Source organism: Carlito syrichta, unplaced genomic scaffold, assembly GCF_000164805.1.
Source record: "Carlito syrichta isolate Samal-C Ts95f unplaced genomic scaffold, Tarsius_syrichta-2.0.1 Scaffold310961, whole genome shotgun sequence".
Taxonomy (NCBI): Eukaryota; Metazoa; Chordata; class Mammalia; order Primates; family Tarsiidae; genus Carlito; species Carlito syrichta.
This window is the reverse complement of record NW_007255057.1, coordinates 459,126-478,670: the sequence shown is the minus strand read 5'-3', so window position 1 is coordinate 478,670 and position 19,545 is coordinate 459,126. Positions and strand designations below refer to the sequence as shown.

General features: G+C 43.7%; 1 protein-coding gene across 1 annotated transcript; it reads left to right on the top strand.

Moving 5' to 3' along the window:
- Positions 1–9,145: 9,145 nt before the first annotated feature.
- CUNH21orf62 (chromosome unknown C21orf62 homolog) lies at positions 9,146–10,088 on the top strand. The gene has a single exon (XM_008068458.1). It carries the CDS (start codon positions 9,146–9,148, stop codon positions 9,803–9,805), a length of 660 nt encoding a protein of 219 aa, XP_008066649.1. The 3' UTR covers positions 9,806–10,088.
- Positions 10,089–19,545: the final 9,457 nt, after the last annotated feature.

Genomic DNA, 19,545 nt, shown 5'->3' with positions numbered 1-19,545 from the left:
GTAAGCCACTACACCCAGCCACATTTTTATTACAAGTAATGCATTAAATGAATGAATTAATTTAGATTTCTTTGGAGTGACTTTGGAGTGACTTTGGAGTGACAGAGCATGTTAATAAATTCCTATTTTCGCTATAATTCTGACATCACAAAATATCATAGTTTATGAATGGTACTATAACACTATGTATATTGTAATATACTTATGAGTAGTTGTAATAGTACTTACAAATAATACTGATAGAATATGTATATAGCCACTTGCATCTACTTTGCTCTTACAAATATTTATAAATATAAATAATAATTCTACCCCGTACAGTAGGATTATCATCCCATCACATATTGAGAGAAATAAGATTCAGAAAAGCTCTCTGACTGGCCCAACTATGTACCATGAATTGAACATAAACAATCACAAAAATATTTTTCAATAAGTGTACCTGATCTCAAACTAGGCATAGTAGGGACCAAAGGGAGGCCTAAACTTTACTGTATGATGACCACTTATGTACCTAATCCTGAATTGTACCCACATCTTGAAAAAAAATCGTGTCCTCTTAAAATCTAAATTTCATGCTTGAAGCTAATACTGCCGAAATTCCAACTTGTGAAGACACAAACTTATACTTCTTTTTCTAAGTGAGCAAACATATCAGATGATAGCATAGAGTTTAGACCCTACCATATAAATCCAATGAGATATCCATCACGTAAGAATGACAATGAACTCAGCTCCTGCCTCTCACAATGAACCGTCTAAGCCACAACGAAAGGGAAGTGATCTTCACCAACAGAGACTGCTCAGAGCCCTGCCTTCACAGCACTAGGCGCTGGAAAGGGCATGTGACAATTCATACTGGGGATGGGGGCTGTGCTGCTGTGGCATGTGAAGAAGAAAGAAAAGACAACACATATCGCAGTAAGAAAACATTGGGGAGAGACCCAAATTAACCTTCAACTTTATAAGCTTTGAAATATTAAATGACAAGGATATCATTCCACTCTTAAATATCATCTTACATAGTGTTTATCTCTAACTTACCTCCTGCAGTGCATGTGTGGAACAGAGCCAAAGAAAAGAAAAATGCTAAAAATCCTTTTTGTTCCAGAACTTTACAAGGTCCTACACCTCAAGCCTCCACGCAGTACCTCTGTGAGCACCTCATCCAAGTAACACAGAATAGCCAGCACCCACACTCCTCTCAGACTTCCAATTTAATCCTCGCTATCCCTCTAGCAAGGGACAAGGTAGGGGTAAGGTTTAAAGTGCAAATACCCTTGAACAAGAATGTGTTGGTTTAAATTCCTATTAAAGTTGGGCACAGTGGCGCATGCCTGTAATCCCAGCACTTTGAGAGGCCGAGGCAGAAGGATTGCTTGAACCCAGGAGTTCGAGACTAGCCTGGACAACATAGCAATACCCTGTCTCCAAAAATAAAAATAAGTTCCTATTAAGGCTTATACAATGGAAATTAGACCTCTATCTGAGAGCAGGTTTCCAGCACTGACCATTGGAAAGAATGGATGAGGGGATGATCAAGGAACTGGGACAAAAGCACGTCAAAGGGAACTCAAGGATTAAAGAGACACTTTCCTTACTTCTTAGCTTGCCCAAACTAGTCCTCACTAGCAGTTAGGCTTGCTGCCAGTCCAATGCAACCAATCAGAGGCTCCTCACTCTGTGAAGATGAGCTGTGCTTCGCTCATGGATGTCAGGACGCACAATGGTTGTCTACAGGAGTGGAGGCCCGAGGCAAGCCGAGCTGGGGTGCTAAGAATGGACAGTGAATGCTTTCCTGTGCTGCCCCTTGGGTTCCCCTGCTCCCTACACCACCAGTGGCCTCTGACGGGTTTCATGGGTGTCTCAAATGCATTCTCACAGGAGGGAAGGAGCCCCGTCCTCATCCCACATCCTCCATCATATGCTCTTGGTCCTTTCCATCCTTCGAGGACTGTGGATATTGAAACAGATTTATCCCAAGAGCCTGGAGTTAGGAGAAGTTGGAAAATGGAGAAATGTAAACCTTCAAAGAAAATATAAAAGAGCTGTCTTCTCTGACTCAGAACCACTGTCTAGTATCTTCTCCTCCAATTCAGTCTCTCCCTGGCAGCCTGGGCTACCTTCCTTAAACATAGATCGAAACAGACATCCCATCCCCTGCTACAGAGACCTTCACCACCTCACTTTTGTCTCTTGCAGGAGCCTCCGAAAAGGTATTTACATCCAAGGGGGTATTACAAGCCAGTAGGGTAGAGTTGAAAATATTTAAACTTTCACTTTTATTTATTTTCATTTCAAACGTTTAAAAAATCTGTTTATGTGTTGTTTATAACATAGATAATATGTAAGTATAGTAGTAACATGTATAGCGTTTATAAATTTAAAAAACCAGATCTACTGGGAGGGTTTTAATATATTTTATTGAGGGGTTAAAGAGTTCAGTAAATAAGTTGCTGCCAGCATAAACTCCAGACCCCTTAATTTGGTCAGCAAGGTCCTATCTAACCCTGTCCTGCCTGTGTTCCCAGGTTCATGGACCCCCAAGACATCTTATACTTGTTCTAAACATGCCAAGGACATTAGTCATTCTGAGATTTTGCTCAAGTGATCCTTAAATCTGCAACGTCTCACCTTCCCTAACCCCAGCCCCTTCTCTGCCTAGGCCCAAAAGCACCCCTTTGGAGAGCCTCCCATTTCTTCCTGCCCATCACTCTGTTGGAGCCTTTCATAAGCACTGCCAATCACATTGTCTTATAATTAGTTAGCTGATTGTTAGTTTCCAGAGTACGTCTTAAGTTCCCTGGGAAAATTTCAAGTCATTTGAGAGCAGGGATGAAGTCTTCTTACTTTTTGACTGTCCACAACCTAGGCCAGTATATGTTCCCTAAGTGTTGATTTTGAGAAAAGAGGATGCAAAAAAAAAAAAAAAAAAAAAATCATAAGTTACAAAACAATATTAGCACCTGCTGGATTGGTCAGAGTAGGCTCACTGCTTTGACAAACTTCAATATCAGCGGCTTAGAATAGTTTAGGTCCATTCCCTTATATCACAGATGAATGCCATTAAGGGAGAAAGGTGTGCTCTGTTCAATTCTGTTCCATTCAATCATTCAGGAACTCAAGGTTTCTCCATAGTCTTGCCATCCTTTAGGGCCATCGGGTCTTCCACAGAATCTTCCACCATATCCCATTGGCCAGAACTCAGACACAGGAGTCACTTCATTTCAAGAGACTTGGAAATGAAGTCCAGCCATGTGCCAAAGAAGGAGAGGAGAACATAGGTACTGGTGGGCACTAGAAGGCTCTGATATGCCTAGATCGTAAGATATAAGTTGCTTTAAGCAACTATGGCAAAAACTCAAGTGGTGTCAATGCCCCTAAATTTTTCAGTCAAGATGCTAAAAACTGTGTATCATCATTAAAGCTTTGAGCCTTGAAATCCTCAAAAATGTTTAAAAACCAGAGCTACTATTCAGAATCAATTTAAATATTGTTTTTGCACTGCAGCTGAAGAAATCTCAAGAGCAATTAATACTAGCAACTAACTGTAAGAAGGCAGAGAGTTTGAATTGAGCAGTTACAGACATCAGTTACTTCAAAACAAATTCCACACGGATTCCTTCTCAATCTAGGATTACACCCAACATTTAGATAATGTTTATACTTGACTCCAAAAGGAATGTTTCAAGCTGAACTAGTTCTGTTTATAAGAAGATATACTAGTAAGGAGATATTGAGTCAGTGGGAGGATCACATTTGGATCGTTCACCCAAAACAGATTTGAAATGTCATAAATAATGATGTTTTGAACTCTATAGTCTTCACACAAAATACAAAAAATATCATTGTGGAAAAATCTAGTGACATTCTCCAAATCCTTACAGCAATTAAGAACCAAAAGCACTTTAAAAATGTCATTCAGAAATGAGTTTCACATGAAATTTGAAGTGAGTCGGGCTCGGTGGCTCAGCCTGTAATCCCGCGCCTTTGGAGGCTGAGGTGAGTGGATTGCCTGAGCCCATGGGTTCGAGACCCACCTGGGTAGAGAGACCTCATCTCTACAATAAATCAAAAAACCAGCCTGGCGTGATAGCGTGCGCCTGTAATTCCGGCTACTCGGAAGGCTGAGGCGGAAGGATTGCCGGAGCCCAGCAGGTGGAGGCTGCGGTGGCTGGGAGCGGCCACTGCACTCCAGTCTGGGCAAGAGAGTGAGACTCCAACCCAAACAAACAAACAAAAAAGAAATTTGAAGTGATTTTTATTTTAAAGATGAAGGCCAGATGTGGTGGCTCAGCCTGTAATCCCAGCACTTTGGGAGGCCAAGGCAAGAGGATTGCCTTAGCCTAGGGGTTTGAGACCAGCCTGGGCAACTTGGTGAGACCTCGTCTCTATTATAAAATAAAGTAAAAAAAAATAAGCCAGGTGTGGTAGCACGCGCCTGTAGTTCCAGCTACCTGGAAGGCTGAGGTGAAAGGATCACCTAAGCCCAGCAAGTCGAGGTTGCAGTGGCTGTGAGCATGCCACTGCACTCTAGCCTGGGCGACAGAATGAGACTCCAACTCAAAACAACAACAACAAAAGATGAAAAGTTAATTGGAGGAAGATTCTGAAGAAACTGAGAAAATACGAGTCTGAAACCAGTAAGATGGTCCAGCAAAAAGCAGAGAGTCTCCAATAAAAATCTGAGCTATGACCCTGCAATTAAAGGCAGAAGAAAGCCAGGTTTTGAGCACCCCAAGAAACACACTCCCAATCCAGAAATTGGGGAGCTAGACAAGGCTGTCTCTCACAAATACAATCCCCAAAGTATCTTCCTGGAAAAATTCTTGAAGATTCCATGGAGGTAAAAATGAGGAGTCTTCTAGTAAAGGAGAGCATTTGAAATTCTGGATGCATTTTATCAACATGGTGCTAAGACTGACGAGGTAAGGTGGCCATGTTCACCCTGTTGTTCTTGTGGGCACCCACTGTTCCGACAGCCCACTTTGCCTTTTTCTGATAATGCCCCCTAACTTCCCATTGTAGAACCAGACTTCTGCCAGGGCTGAGCATATGAGTCAGGGAGAACAATGCATTTTTGCCTGGTACTATTCTTTTTTTTAGTTGGTCTCACTTGTCGCCCAGGCTAGAGTGCAGTGGTGTGATCATGGCTCACTGAAGCCTCAACCTCCTAGGCTCAGGGAATCTTTCTGTCTCAGCCTCCTGAGTAGCTGGAACTACAGGCACCCATCACCATGCTTGGCTAATTTTTTGTAGAGACAAGGTCTTTCCAAGTGGCCCAGACTGGTTTCAAACCCTTGGGGTCAGGCAATTCTCTTGCCTCTGCCTCCCAAAGTGATGGGATTACAGGCATGAGCCACCGCACCTGGTACTATTTTAAAAGAGACTTTTTTTAATTTTAGAGTTTGCTCAGCTGATAGAAGGATTGACTATTAGAATTGACTAATGACTATCTTGTCCCCAGAAGGTCTGAGGACAAGATGAGAATAAAGCCTACAAAAGAGAAAGGACTAAAAAATGGAGAAACATCCCTGCCAACCTTTTTTTGAGTAGCTGGATCAAGCCTTGCCTGAAACCCTTCCTTGGTTTTTTAAACAAGTGAGTTATTTTTCTCCACACAAGCCAGCCTGAATTGGATTTCTATAACTAGTAATCAAAAGAGTTTTAGTATACTGACATTTGGTAAACTGTGTTTCCAATAAAAATTCAATAAATTTTTTTTGAGTCCTTACTATGCGCCAAGCACTGTGCTAGAAACTGAAAACATAAACAAAAAAAAAGCTCCTTCAAGGGCTTCCACTCCACTGGAAGAGACACTTGAACCAAGAGTCAGTACAGTGTGATCATCACTATAATAACAATTTGGATGGGGTGTTAAGTCTGCACCTAACCCTGCTTGTGGGTAGAAGATGTCATGATAAGCTTCATGGAAGAGGTAATATCTGAGTAGGGGAGTATTTCTTGAGTGGGAAAAAGAAAAGAAAAACTACCTATATAATTAATACAGGGTGAAAAGAATTTGAAAAATCCTGAAGTAGGACAGAGAAGATTGACAGACTATGGAGGTGGCAGGGGTGGCAGTGGGAAGGGGGAGCCAGGGTCCTGTTGGTCTGGAGCCCTCTCACCTGCCCTGGCCTGACACATCGTCCTCAACGCCCAGCTTTTCATGTGCTTCATTATTGAGACTTGCCCCTGAGGCCCTGATATGAGCCTCACCCCTCACCCCGATAGACAGAGGCCTAGCAAAGGGTGGGGGCAAGGTGATGTACCTGCCTTCATTCTGCATCTTCACAAGCATGAATAAATACACTTTGAAATGAGGGTGTTCACAATCTGTGTTCAACAAACCTAAAGAAAGAAATTCGTGGTAGGACCCAAGGAGAAAAATGCCCAGCTGGCATCTTCGTGGTACCCCATGCACGGGTTACCAGAGATATTTGGCCCCACCGTGTGCCATCTCAGTGAGTCTTTCTGCACCTGACCTCCTTGTTCTGGCCTTCAGGCTCCCTGAGATCCAGGAGGCAGGCAGGGCCCATCCTGAGGTCCATCCTGATTGTTGGGAAATTGCTCACAAATTCCTTTGAGGACTTCCAGTACCACATGTTCAAGCAAAACCAATATCCTTTTCTCTTCCGACCCATTGACCACTTCTGTGTATGCCCAGAAGTATCAGAGTCTGGAAGAACGAGGCAGATGCTTTTCTCACTGGGTTCTGAGCTGATGGATAGATGTTCTTCTCTCTCTTTCCCTTTAAGGCTGGGGTCAGAGTGGGCCAATGGTATTGACAGTATTCCCAGTTCTGGGATGGCAGGGTTACTGGGACATGAAGTCCCAGAAACCTCCGGTGGAATCTGGGACAGCTTATTCTCTAAAATTGTCTTGTAATTAATACATTATTCACTGTTCCTTAACTAAGTGGGGTAGTTACCACCACATTCTAGCACTATTTAAAACTATTAAGCCTCTTGTTCAAGGAGAACGCTAGCGCTCCAAGTTTCTCAATGCTTTCTTTTATTACAAAATATACTTATTAATAAATCCTCTAAGAAAATCCTGTGCCAACTTCAAAATAAACACAAAGCACTATAAATAAACCACCTTATCCAGTCCCCAAAGCAGAACCGACTCTATCTGCTGGCTGTGTGCTTTCAGCCCTCTGTAGGCTCAGCACAGCCTTCTCAGTGCAGCCTCTTTGTCTTCCTCCTTTTGAGTACGAATCCCTGGAGGGCAGGATCCAGGTCTTTTATATCTTTGTTTCTTCCGCCTGGCCTAGGTTGGGGCCTGGCATGTAGCCCTCACCGGGCCCTGCCTAATCCTGACTTTGCCCTTTCCCCTCCCCACGGCTGCAGCCTGTTGTTCCTCACGTGTAGACCTCGCCTGGCCTTGGGCTCTGCTGCCCCAGTCCATTGGAAGCAGAATCAAGTCCATCAGAATACAAGTCCCATGGGAGCTGGGCCCTTGATTGGCTTGTTCTGCTCCGCATCCTCAGGGGTAGCAGAGTGCCTGCCACCTAGTAAACTCCCATTCCATTTTGTGGAAGGAAGGAAGAATGGGAGGCAGGCAGAGAGGGAGGCAGGAAGCAAGAAGGGGAGGAGGCGGGAAGGAGGGAGGGGAGGAGGCGGGGAGGAGGGAGGGGAGGGAGGAGGGAGGGGAGGGAGGAGGGAAGGGAGGGAGGAGGGAGGGAGGACAGCGGGCGAGTGCGCAAACAGTTACAATTGCTGTGAATCAGTGTCTCGCCTTCTGTTCAGATGTACTAGGCTGAGCTTCTTTGTAGCCTCCCTGCACTCCAGCCACCTGCTGATGGCCTCATGCTTCCTGCCTATCTACCGATCCCTGCTATTTTTAGCTTTGATTCCTTCGGATTTATTATTGCCTTGTTTTGCCACTTACCTTACACCCTATGTGATGCATGTCTGCCTAGCCCTGCTGTCACCATACTCTTTGGACATACACTGAACTCCTCGGAATGACCACCCCACCCATCACTCCCTGGCCTTTCGTGTAGTGGCCCTGCCAAGAACTCAGGGCCCTCTCTGTCGGAGGTCTCATGCCACTGTTCCGTCATACCCACGGAACTCAGTGAGTAGACATGAACTGAACTGTACTGTGTGGTTTCTCTCTTCAATCATTGGGTAGCTTGGGGGAAATCTGATTATTTTTGCAAAACTGAAATCTGGCACCTGCTACCATGATGCTCATCTCGTTCCAATCATACCATGAAGGAGGACCATGCATCTAATATATGCCAGGCACTTTAGGCCATTTCCCCCCATACTGGACATTGGTGTTACTCTTTAAATTATGCAGACATCCCTACCTTGATTAGGTTCTTTGGCAGTTCTTATATATGGTTTTGTTTTAAGGTCCTACAATAAATTGACAAAATCAATTTATAATTCATAGCACAGAAGTAGCTAAATCAAGCTAATTGTGATTAACTGGTAGATGATTAGTCTTTTCATTGTCTATTACATGGGTACATTTGTAGGTGGTCAGGAAGGGATAAAAGGATCCATACACAGATTACTATGCTGGAGGTGGGGGAACACATTTGTTTACTTAGAAATAAAGTTTGCCATTAACTAACTGCTTCATTGATATTCATGCTATGTCGTTTAACAGGTAGCGCTTGGGTAGCTGAGTCCAACAAAGAGCTATTTGTCTCCTGAATTCCAGGAAGTCAGATATTGAGGGGGAGGAGGCCATGTGCATGTCTGGGGGTTTGCAGGTACTAAATGCTAGTAACTGGATGTCTGGAGGATGTGTTCACTTGGCTCCAAATCCCTGCTGGTAAATAGGATGCCATAGGCCTCTTCTCTGGCATCTGCGCTGGCTCTGTTGCTGGCATGTGAGCCTCACTGGCAGACTTTACTGGGAGTTTTATGCCTCGGATGAGCAGAGTTCAGAGGCTGCTGGCTCTGGATGAGGCTCTGAGAAGAGAGCTTGAGCCGCAAGTATTGCCTGCCTTTATTAGAACTACAATAAAGAACCATTTACGACTGGTTGTTCTGGGGCCTCCTTTCCCATAGCTATGTGTATAAATGAGAGGCTGTGATAAAGCTGTGTCTTTTCTTTCAGGTGAGTTCTAACGGATTGGCTGAGGAAGGAGAGACACACACACACTGGCCCACGCTGGGCAAGAATGGCACTCCCTCCCAGGTACTGCCTCTTCCTGCTTGGCATGCTGGGCATCTTTGCACTCAATTACCTTACCCAGGGTCAGACAAACAGCACACTCATCTTCACAAAGGAAAACACCATTCGGAACTGCAGCTGCTCTGCTGACATCCGGGACTGTGACTACAGTTTGGCCAACCTGATGTGCAGTTGCAAAACTGTCCTGCCCTTCGCAGTTGAGCAAGCCAGCTACGATGGCCGTCTGACCATCTGGTTCACGGACACGTTTACGCTGGGCCGTCTGTTGAACTTCACGCTGGTTCAGGACCTGAAGCTTTCCCTGTGCAGCACCAACACTCTCCCCACCGAATACCTTGCCATCTGTGGTCTGAAGAGGCTTCGTATCAGCACCGAGGCCAAACAGCCCTTCCCAGAACAGAGCTTACTCATCCACAGTGGAGGGAACAGCGACTTCAAAGAGAAGCCCACGTCGTTACACAGAGGGTGGCAGACATGTTTGTATGTCTCATTCTTAGATATGGCTCTTTTCAACAGGGGCTCATCCTTAAAATCATATAGTATTGAAAACGTTGCCAGCACCGCCAACAACTTTCCTGGCTTTTCTTACTTCAAGTCGTTCCCAGGGTCAAGCAACAAAAGCTATGTTGTTACCTTTATTTACTAACATTATAACTATGATGGGCCTCTGGGAACTTTGACAAACCATGGATAACCTGAACAAGGAATCAGAAAATAAGGTCATGAGACAGGCGTCCTTCCCTACGACTATGCCTCTCTCTCCAACCTCCACTAGCAACACAGACACACATACAAAGAAAGCAGTTCTTTTGGCTCTACTCCGCACCCAACTGTGTGAGATCTTTTGAAAAATACGAAGCAACCAAACAACCAACCTGATTCTTCTAGAGACATGTCTTGGGAGCCAGCTACAGGCTACATCTCTGCAATAAGAAGCTTGTGGAGAAACGTCACATCAGAAGTGGAGAGCCGGGCTCGGTGGCTCAGCCTGTAATCCCGCGCCTTTGGGAGGCTGAGGTGAGTGGATTGCCTGAGCCCGCGGGTTCAAGACCCGCCTGGGCAACTTGGCGAGACCTCATCTCCACAACTTAAAAAAAAAAAAAAAAAATTAGCCGGGCGTGGTAGCGCGGGCCTGTAGTTCTAGCTACTTGGAAGGCTGAGGTGGAAGGATTGCCGGAGTCCAGCAGCTCGAGGCTGCGGTGGCTGGGAGCGGCCACTGCACTCCAGTCTGGGCGACAGAGTGAGACTCCAACTCAAAAAAAAAAAAAAAGAAGTGGAGAAAGCAACGTACCCCAGGGGCTGCGTAGTGGAGCCCCACATAGGGGGCGCCCCCCTAGAAAGGTATCTTCTTTCAAATACTGCCTTTTTCCCTGCTTCGTTTTGTGCCGTTGCTTGGAATTCCAAGTAGCGACTAATGGATTTCAGAGGCTTTGAGAACATGAATTTTACAAAATGATTAGCTTCTCTTGGACTCGTCTTTTCCAAACACCCTGCTGAGAACAGATGCAGTGAGAGAGGGGACTCTTCAGACTGTGCTTGTTGGGGGACACAGAGCAGGGTAAAGTGGCAGCTTAGGACCAACTGAGGGCACAGAGGTTCTGGAGAGAGGTGGGCTGAAATGAAAATTGAAGTTCAGCTAGACGAGGGGCTAGCCTGGGAATCTAAAAACCACTTATAATGTTATTCCTATGGGTAAAAAAAAATTTCTCAAATTACTAATAGATAATTAGCTAAAGAACGTTTAGGGCTCAGTTCATTTGGAAGTTTATGAGTGGAAAGTTAGCCAGGCATGGTGGCTCATGCCTGTCAAGGTGAGAGTATCTCTTGACCCCAGGAGTTCAAGACCCGTCTGGGCAATATAGCAAGAACTTCTCTCTACAAAAAAATGTTAAAAAAGAATTGTATATGCCTCAAAATTTTGCTTAGGGCAAGGGAAAGAAGAACCCCAGGCAAGGTTCTTATCTTCTAGCCCTGCATGTTCCTTTCATTCTCTCCTTCACATCTTTTTGAGTCAGAGTCTTACTCTGTCACCTAGGCTGGAGTACAGTGGACACTCACGGCTACAGCAGCCTCAACCTATGGGCTTAGGTGACACTGCCTCAGTGTCCTGAGTAGCTGGGATTATAGACACCATACCCAGCTAATTTTTTGATTTATTGTAGAAATGAGGTCTCACTATGTTGCCCAGGCTGGTCTCGAACCCCTGAGCTCAGGTGATCCTCTTGCCTTAGCCTTCCAAAGTGCTGGGATTACAGGTGTGAGCAACAGCACCCAGTCTTTCTTCACATCTTCTAGCTTTGCCCTTGCTACACCATTTCCCCTCTTTCTCCTCTCCTTTTCCTCTTTCCTCTCCTCATCCTTCTCTCTTGCTCCAGAAATCAGAACTTAGATGAATACTGTTAGAACTTGTTCAACTACATGAGGGGCTAGCCTGAGAATCTAATAACCACTTATAATGTTATTCCCATGGGTTAAAAAAATGCTCAAATTACTAATAGATGATTAGCAATGAACTTTTAGGGCTCAGTCCATTTGGAAGTTTATGACTGGAAAGTTAGCCAGGCATGGTGGCTCATGCCTGTCAAGGTGGGAGGATCTCTTGAGCCCAGGAGTTCAAGACCAGTCTGGGCAACATAGCAAGACCTTCTCTCTACAATAAAAATCAAAAAATTATCCAGGCATGGTGGTGCATGCCTATAGTCCCAACTGTAGGGAGGCTGACACAGGAGGATCACTTGCACCCAGGAGTTGGAGGCTGTGGTGAGCTGTGATAGTGCCACTGTATTCTAGCCTGGGCAACAGAGTAAAATCTGGTCTAAAAAACAAACAAAAAAAAAGACTGGAAAGTTAATACACTTTATACAACATGGTTGACACAAAATGGTTTTATGTGTGTTGACAAAAGGAACCAAAGCAACATGTTTTTATATCATTGTACAATGAATATTTTCTCTCACAGAGACAACATTAAAGTGGAATATAGACTCCATGACAATTGTGGTACAAATGTCTAGAGTGCCATGAAGCTGAAACAGTATTGCACTCGTGATACCATAATAATAATGAATAGAGGAAACAGCAGCATATCCTGGAGTTGATGACTCTGTCACATTCATTATATTTTTTCTCTTACCCTTAATGTAGAGTAACTGAAATAACCTGAAATTTCTACATTTGCTTAATTGGTGGGGGATTTGGCCATTCGGCTAATTAGCATGAATTCATAATGTCAGTGTTGAAACTAGGCCAAAACAAAGACCAAAGTATGAATTCCAGCAGAAAAAAAATGTGATGACCTCATTACTGACATTGTACTTCAGAGCTAACATTACAGTGATAGAAAAAGAGATGAGAAAAAGGAGGGGAAAGGAAGGCAAGCAAGATATAAGTGAAAATATTAGTAATATATTTACTGTGATTAGTTACTGAAAATGTAACAAGGTGAATTTTTATGACTTTTTATTAATAAAGTATAAAATTAAGTGTTAGAAACGATATGTCTTCCATTTGGTAGTCTTTTTTTTTTTTGAGTTGAGGTCTCACTCTGCTGCACAGGCTAGAGTGCAGTGACATGCTTATGGCTACCACAGCCTCAACCTGCTGGGCTCAGGAGATCCTTCTGCCTCATCTTTCAAGTAGCTGGAACTACAGGCACGCACCATCATGGCTAATTTTTAAATTTATTGTAGAGATGAAGTCTCTCCATGTTGTCCAGGCTGTCTTGAACCCCTGGGCTCAGGCAATTGTCTTGCCTCGGCCTCCCAAAGTGCTGGGATTACAGGTGGGAGCCACCGCACCTGGCCATTTGGCAGCTTTTAATAGTGTCAAAGCCCTTTCACATATGTTTTAAGTGATTTGAGAAATAATTGCGGGCCAGTGAGACTTAAGCCAATACAGAGGGAAAGTTAATTTAGTTATAGATCAAGTCTGAGGTTTCCAGTTTTCTGGACTGAAAAGATGATTCAGTTTGTGTTGTGGTGGGAAAAAGAAGGAGAGAGAAAATGCACCAAACAGACATGAGGATATATGGCATCTAGCACTCAACCACAGGACCGGGGGACAGCAGGGAGTGGTGGGGATGGCAGTGAAGTGAGGGTGTGTACCCCACCTGAAGGGCCACATGGCTCAGCTCCAGCTGAGTGCTCCCACAGGAGAATACCACTGGGCCATCTCTGATCCTCCAAGATAATTAGGAATTCCAGATTTTCATGCAAATTCCTATAAAGTGTAAATGCTGACATGCCAGCCATGTGCGGTGGCTCAAGCCTGTCATCCCAGCACTTTGGGAGGCTGGGGTGAGAGGACTGCTTGAGCCCAGGGGCTCGAGACCAGCCTGGGCAACTTGGTGAGACCTCATCTCTACAATAAATCAAGAAGAATTAGCCAGGTGTAGTAGAATATACTTGTAGTTCCAGCTGCTTGGAAGGCTGAGGAGAAAGGATCACCTGAGCCCAGCAGGTTGAGGCTGCAGTGGCCGTGAGTGTGCCACTGCACTCCAGTCTGGGCAACAGAGTGAGAATCCTACTAATAAAAACAAAAACAAACAAATAAAAAGTTGACATGCCATAGCTTTATTGTTTGTTTTGTTTTAAATAACATCCTGTGGGGCAAACTATGTCAATGGTACCCATCTCGCCTGGGGCTAGCAGTGTGTCCTCTCTGGCCAGTGGTGTACTGGTAAAAGTTTAACCACCAGCTCTCAAAAAAAAAAAGTATGCAGATACATGTACGTAGTTTATTATAAATTGTACTGAGGTAACCTGCAGTCCTAGCTACTTGGGAGGTTGAGTCGGGAAGATATCTGGAACCTAGGAGTTCATGGTGGCAGTGAGCTACTGCACCTCTGCATTCCAGTCTGGGCGACAGGGTGAAACTCTGTCTCTAAAAAAGATATTTTTACTAATATAAAGGATCTGTAGTGCACAGTTTACAAGTGATAATAGAATAAGAATTACTCTTTATTACAAACTCTATGTACACAATTCTCAAAGAATGCTTTAGTTGATTTTTGCCAATCTCATGTATCTAAAGCCCACCTAGAGTTGCAATTGATGAGCAGGTATGGTTTTGGTATGAATGTTGGTTGATACTTTCATTTACATTAGGAAGAAGAGGAAGATTAAACAACAAAGTTGTATGTGGGAATGTCATTTGGAAGTCAATGATGTAAGCAATTTCTTTGCTGAATCAAATAACAGCTTTCAAATATTGAAGGGCTGTTTCCTAAGTTTGGGGGACTAGTCACAATGTAAGGGTTATAGACATGACACACTTTTAAGTTTAATATGCATTGTTAGCATTTTCTCTATCATACTCAACAAAATACTAAATCAAACTCTGATATGTAGTGTTTTCCAATTGCACTGGTGTAAATACTGCCATCATAACCAATTTCATGCTATCAAGAGAACACAGAATTGAGAAAAGATACACAATAAGAGGGTATCATGTAGCATTTTCACCCTGCAGATACAAAGATATAACATCAAGAACATGAATAATAGTAAAATGTGGCAAAATAATTAGGAAACAATGAGTTCTGAATATTTATTACTTGGGGTTTTCATATAATTTATTTAATTGAAAGTTTCTATCACTTAATTTTTAATAATGACCATGCTCAACAACCAGCTTGCTAGGAAAGCAGCAATTTGGAATAAAAGCTGGCATGCCTAAAGTCTTTGGGAGGCAGGGGATGCTTACTTCCTTTGGCTGCCTACATGCATACATGCTTAAGTCCTTTCTGGATAGATTATGCTCAAGTTTTCTTTCTTGACATAGGCCAGAGGCCCTGATGTGCAGCAGGTTTCTTTAGTCATCAACTATGACCTTCCTACCAGTAGGGGAAAACTATATCCACAGAATCGGTCAAGGTAGCCTGTTTGGCCATAGGGTGTGGCTATTAACATGGTGACAGAAGAAGACAAGAGGACTCTGAGATATCACAGTGTTGCTGACCTCATATGAGAGGGACTGTTTTGCTACCTAGCCCCAGCCAAGACTCAACCTTAGGGGACTGAGGAGGGGGGAGGGAAGAGAACCAAGGGATGAACATCTTGTCATTATTTTCCCTTTGAATAAATGTCACTTTTTGAGGCAAAAAAACCAAAAACAAAAACAGCTTGCAAAATTCCTGAACATTTACCAGTCAGCTGTCATGAGTGAGTTCACATCTGTACCAGTTCTCCACTGACTCTGGGAGAACAGAATCCTGAAGGAACTGAGTGAAGACAATGCGTTTAGGGTGCGGAAACTCGCTTATAGTACACACTGAAATGTCTGATTCCTACAATTGCCTGAGTTAGAGGTAGATATTAGAGGGCTGCACCTACCCTCCATGCAGTAGCCTAGTCCTCAACATCAAGAGTTATGATCCTGAAAAAGTCCCTAAGGTGGGAGATGGAGTATTGTGGAATTGAAGGTCTTACAAGAAAAATTAATTAGGGGTTAAAACTCTTGAGTGAACTAGGAAAGCCCCCCAGAAAGAAAGAAGGAAAAAAGGAATGAAGAAAAGTTATGAAAAACATTTTGTATATATTAAATTAGTAAATATGGGAATTGGACCATCCATTTACATTTCCCAGACTTGCTCACAAATAATTTCAGCATCTCTTTTTCTCCAGAATTTACAGGGAATGTTTGTAAATCTGATGTGATTTGTTCCAGCGATGATGATATGCAGAGGCCTTTTTGTGTTATGCATTTTAAATTAAACCGAGTCGGGCATGGTGGCTCAAGCCTGTAATCCCAGCACTTTGGGAGGCCGAGGCAAGAGGATTGCCTGAGCCCAGGGTTCAAGACTAGCCTGGTCAACTTGGAGAGACCTTGTCTCTACAATAAATAAAAAAAGTAGGCAGGCATGGTGGCTTGCGCCTGTAGTTCCAGCTACTTGGAAGGCTGAGATGGAAGAATCGCTTAAGCCCAGCAAGGTTGAACTGTGGTGACATGAGTACGCCACTGCACTGCAGCCTGGGCAACATAGTGAATGCCAACTAAAAAAAAAAAAAAAAAAAAAAAATGTAAAACAAGCCCCTAGTCACAACTCAGGATAACACACACAGTCATGTTTACCCAGTCTAGACTCTAGAAAAGCAATGAGAGGAAGCTATCTCTTCAGAAAGTACACGTCTTCTAAAGCCAATTATAAGTTAATTTAAATAGCACAGGCACCATATATAGACAAATAAAGCAGGAAAGATGGCTCAGAGACAGATCCTAATTTAAAAAAAAACAAGTACCTGCTAAGAATAAAATCACAAAACAAGGAAAAGAAAATCAATAAAAGATGTTAGAATCGGGGGTGGGGGAAGGCTAGAAGGTTACACATTAAAAACAGCATTGTATTTGGGGATGATGTTAAAAGTGATTTTTTTTTCTTCCTATCTCAGTCTTCAAATTTTTTTTTAAACACCTAATTGAGGGTGGGCACAGTGGCCTATGCCTGTAATCCCAGTATTTGGGAAGGCCAAAGTGAGAGGATTGTCTGAGCCAGTAGTTCAAGACTAGCCTGAGCAACTTGGTGAGCCTTCGTCTCTACAATAAATAAAAACTTTAGCCAGGCATAGTGGTATGCACCTGTTGTTCTAGCTATGTGTAAGGCTTAGCCAGAAGGACCATCAGATCCCAACAGGTTGAGGCTGCAGTAACTGTAAGCATGTCACTGTGCTACAGCCTGGGTGACAGAGTGAGACTCCGACTCAAAAAAGAAAGGAAGGAAGGAAAGAGAGAAGAAAGAAAATAAAAGACAAAACACATAATAGAGACTTAGAAATTGGGGGAGTGGTAGAGGTGTGGATGATGAGAAATTACTTAATGGGTACAATGTACATTATTCCAGGAATGCATACCCTAAAAGCCTTGACTTCACTACTACACATTATATTTCTGTAACAAAATTATACTTGTACCCCAAGTGTAATTTTTAAAATCTACATAATCACTTTTATAATAAAGAAAACCCAGCAATAGTATTTTTACATAAACAGATGATACTGGAACAAGTCTTACTATTTAAAGTTAGTCTTACTTCATAATAAACATCAAAATGTTAGATGAGATAATAGTAAAATGAAGCTATCAAACAATTTAAAAACTTAGAAGGAGAACTCCTTCGAGTCCCCTCCCACTGTGGGAGCTTCTCTGTCCTCTCAATAAATTCGGCTTTCTCACTTTCTGGCTGTCCCTGTCACACCCTCATTCTTCCTGGGCATGAGACAAGGACCGCAACCCTGAAAAGCTGGAGAAGATTGTTGGAACCGAAAAGCCATGCACCCCAGAGGATGACTTGCCAGCCAACGAAGCCAGCTGAACCAGGAGAGCTGCTAGAAGAAGGCGAGACTCCAAAGTTGAGACACCCAAGGGGCTAAGCTTGCCAGCCCACTGAACGAGCAACACTCTCAGGGCTTGGCTTGCCAGCCCATTAGAGCTGACACTTCCAGGGCTAGGCTTACCAGCTCCTCGATGACCCTCTCTGAGGCTTAGTTGGCTGACCCATTGAGCTGATACTCTCAAAGCCCAGGCTGACCTGAAAAATCCACATCAGTTTTGGTACCCAAACATGGGGCTCGACAGAAGGACCATCAAACTCCAAATGGTGATACAGATGGAACATTGTATGGAAGCTTCTTTCTATCACGACCTCTAGATCGCCCTCCGGAGGATCCCTAGCTGCCATCCTCATACAACATCCATGATCAGCAGGAAGTAGCCATCGTCCTTATGGCAGTTAGGGTTACTACTCCAGAGGAGAGGATGAGGCAGGAGATAGCTAGAGAAAGACTAGGTAGACAGACAGGAGGTCCTCTGATAACAATGTAGCGAACTCCCAGCAGGCCTCTCAGGCTCAGCATTGGTAAACAAGCTCCCTGCAAGCCTCTCAAGCTAGAGTTTAGGTACTCATTGCTGGGATCGAAAACCAACCAATCTGCTCACCATTAGGCCCCCTACCTCCTGCCGATTGGTCCTTAATACTGACCAATCAGAACAGCTACAGCTCACAGCTAGTGCTAGGCAATCAGCTTGGATTTATTATGTAAGCCCTTCCTGACTCCTCCCAGTGTAGGAGCTTCTCTGTCCTCTCAATAAATCTGGCTTTCTCACTTTAATAAATAAATTAATTAATTAAATAAAATAAAAACAGAAAACAAAGACCAGCAATCTTATAGAGTAACAAGAAAATAAGCATGCAATTTTCATAAGCTGAAAAGAAATAGTCAATAACTGAACAAAAAACTTTTCCTCTAGTAAGAGAAATGAGATGGGAAACTAATATTTCATCCATTAGATTATCAAAACATAAAGTTACTTGATAGTAAGTTTTGTTATGCCTACAGGGAAATAGAGATTCTCACACAATATTGATGGGAGAATAAACAGTCATTTTGAAAAACAATTTACAAATGTGTCTTAAAATGTACGCAAAGAGCCGGGCTCGGTGGCTCAGCCTGTAATCCCGCGCTTTTGGGAGGTTGAGGTGAGTGGATTGCCTGAGCCCGCGGGTTCGAGACCCGCCTGGGCAGTGAGACCTCATCTCTACAATAAATAAAAAAATCAGCTGGGCATGGTAGCGCGCGCCTGTAATTCCGGCTACTTGGAAGGCTGAGGCGGAAGGATCACTGGAGCCCAGCAGGTCGAAGTTGCGGTGACCGGGAGCGGCCACTGCACTCCAGTCTGGGCAACAGAGTGAGACTCCAACTCAAAAAAAAAATAATAAAATGGACGCAAAGGCTAGGTGCAGTGGCTCATGCCTATAATCCCAGCACTTTAGGAGGCCAAGACAGGAGGATCACTTGAGTCCAGGAGTTCAAGACTAGCCCCGCCAACATAGAGAAACCTCATTTCTACAAAATAAAAATAAAAACAAAAAATTAGCCAGGGATGGTGGCACGTGCCTGCAGGTGGAAGAATCGCCTGAGCCCAGAAGGTCAAAGCTGTGGTGAGCTATGATCATGCCACTGCACTTTAGCCTGGGCAACGGAATGAGACTCCAACTAAAAAAAAAAAAAATGTAAGTCGGGCTCGGTGGCTCAACCTGTAATCCCACACTTTGGGAGGCCGAGGTGAGTGAATTGCCTGAGCCCGCAGGTTCGAGACCCGCCCAGGCAAACTGGTGAGACCTCATCTCTACAATAAATAAAAAAAAAATTAGCTGGGTATGGTAGCGTGCGCCTGTAGTTCCAGCAACTTGGAAGGCTGAGGCGGAAGGATCACCAGAGACCAGCAGGGCGAGGCTGCGGTGGCCAGGAGCAGCCACTGCACTCCAGTCTGGGCCACAGAGTGAGACTCCAACTCAAAAAACAAAAATAAAAAATAAATAAATAAAAATTTTTTTTAAATGTATACAAGCCAGAACCCAACAATTCTATTTTTCTATATCTACCACAGAGA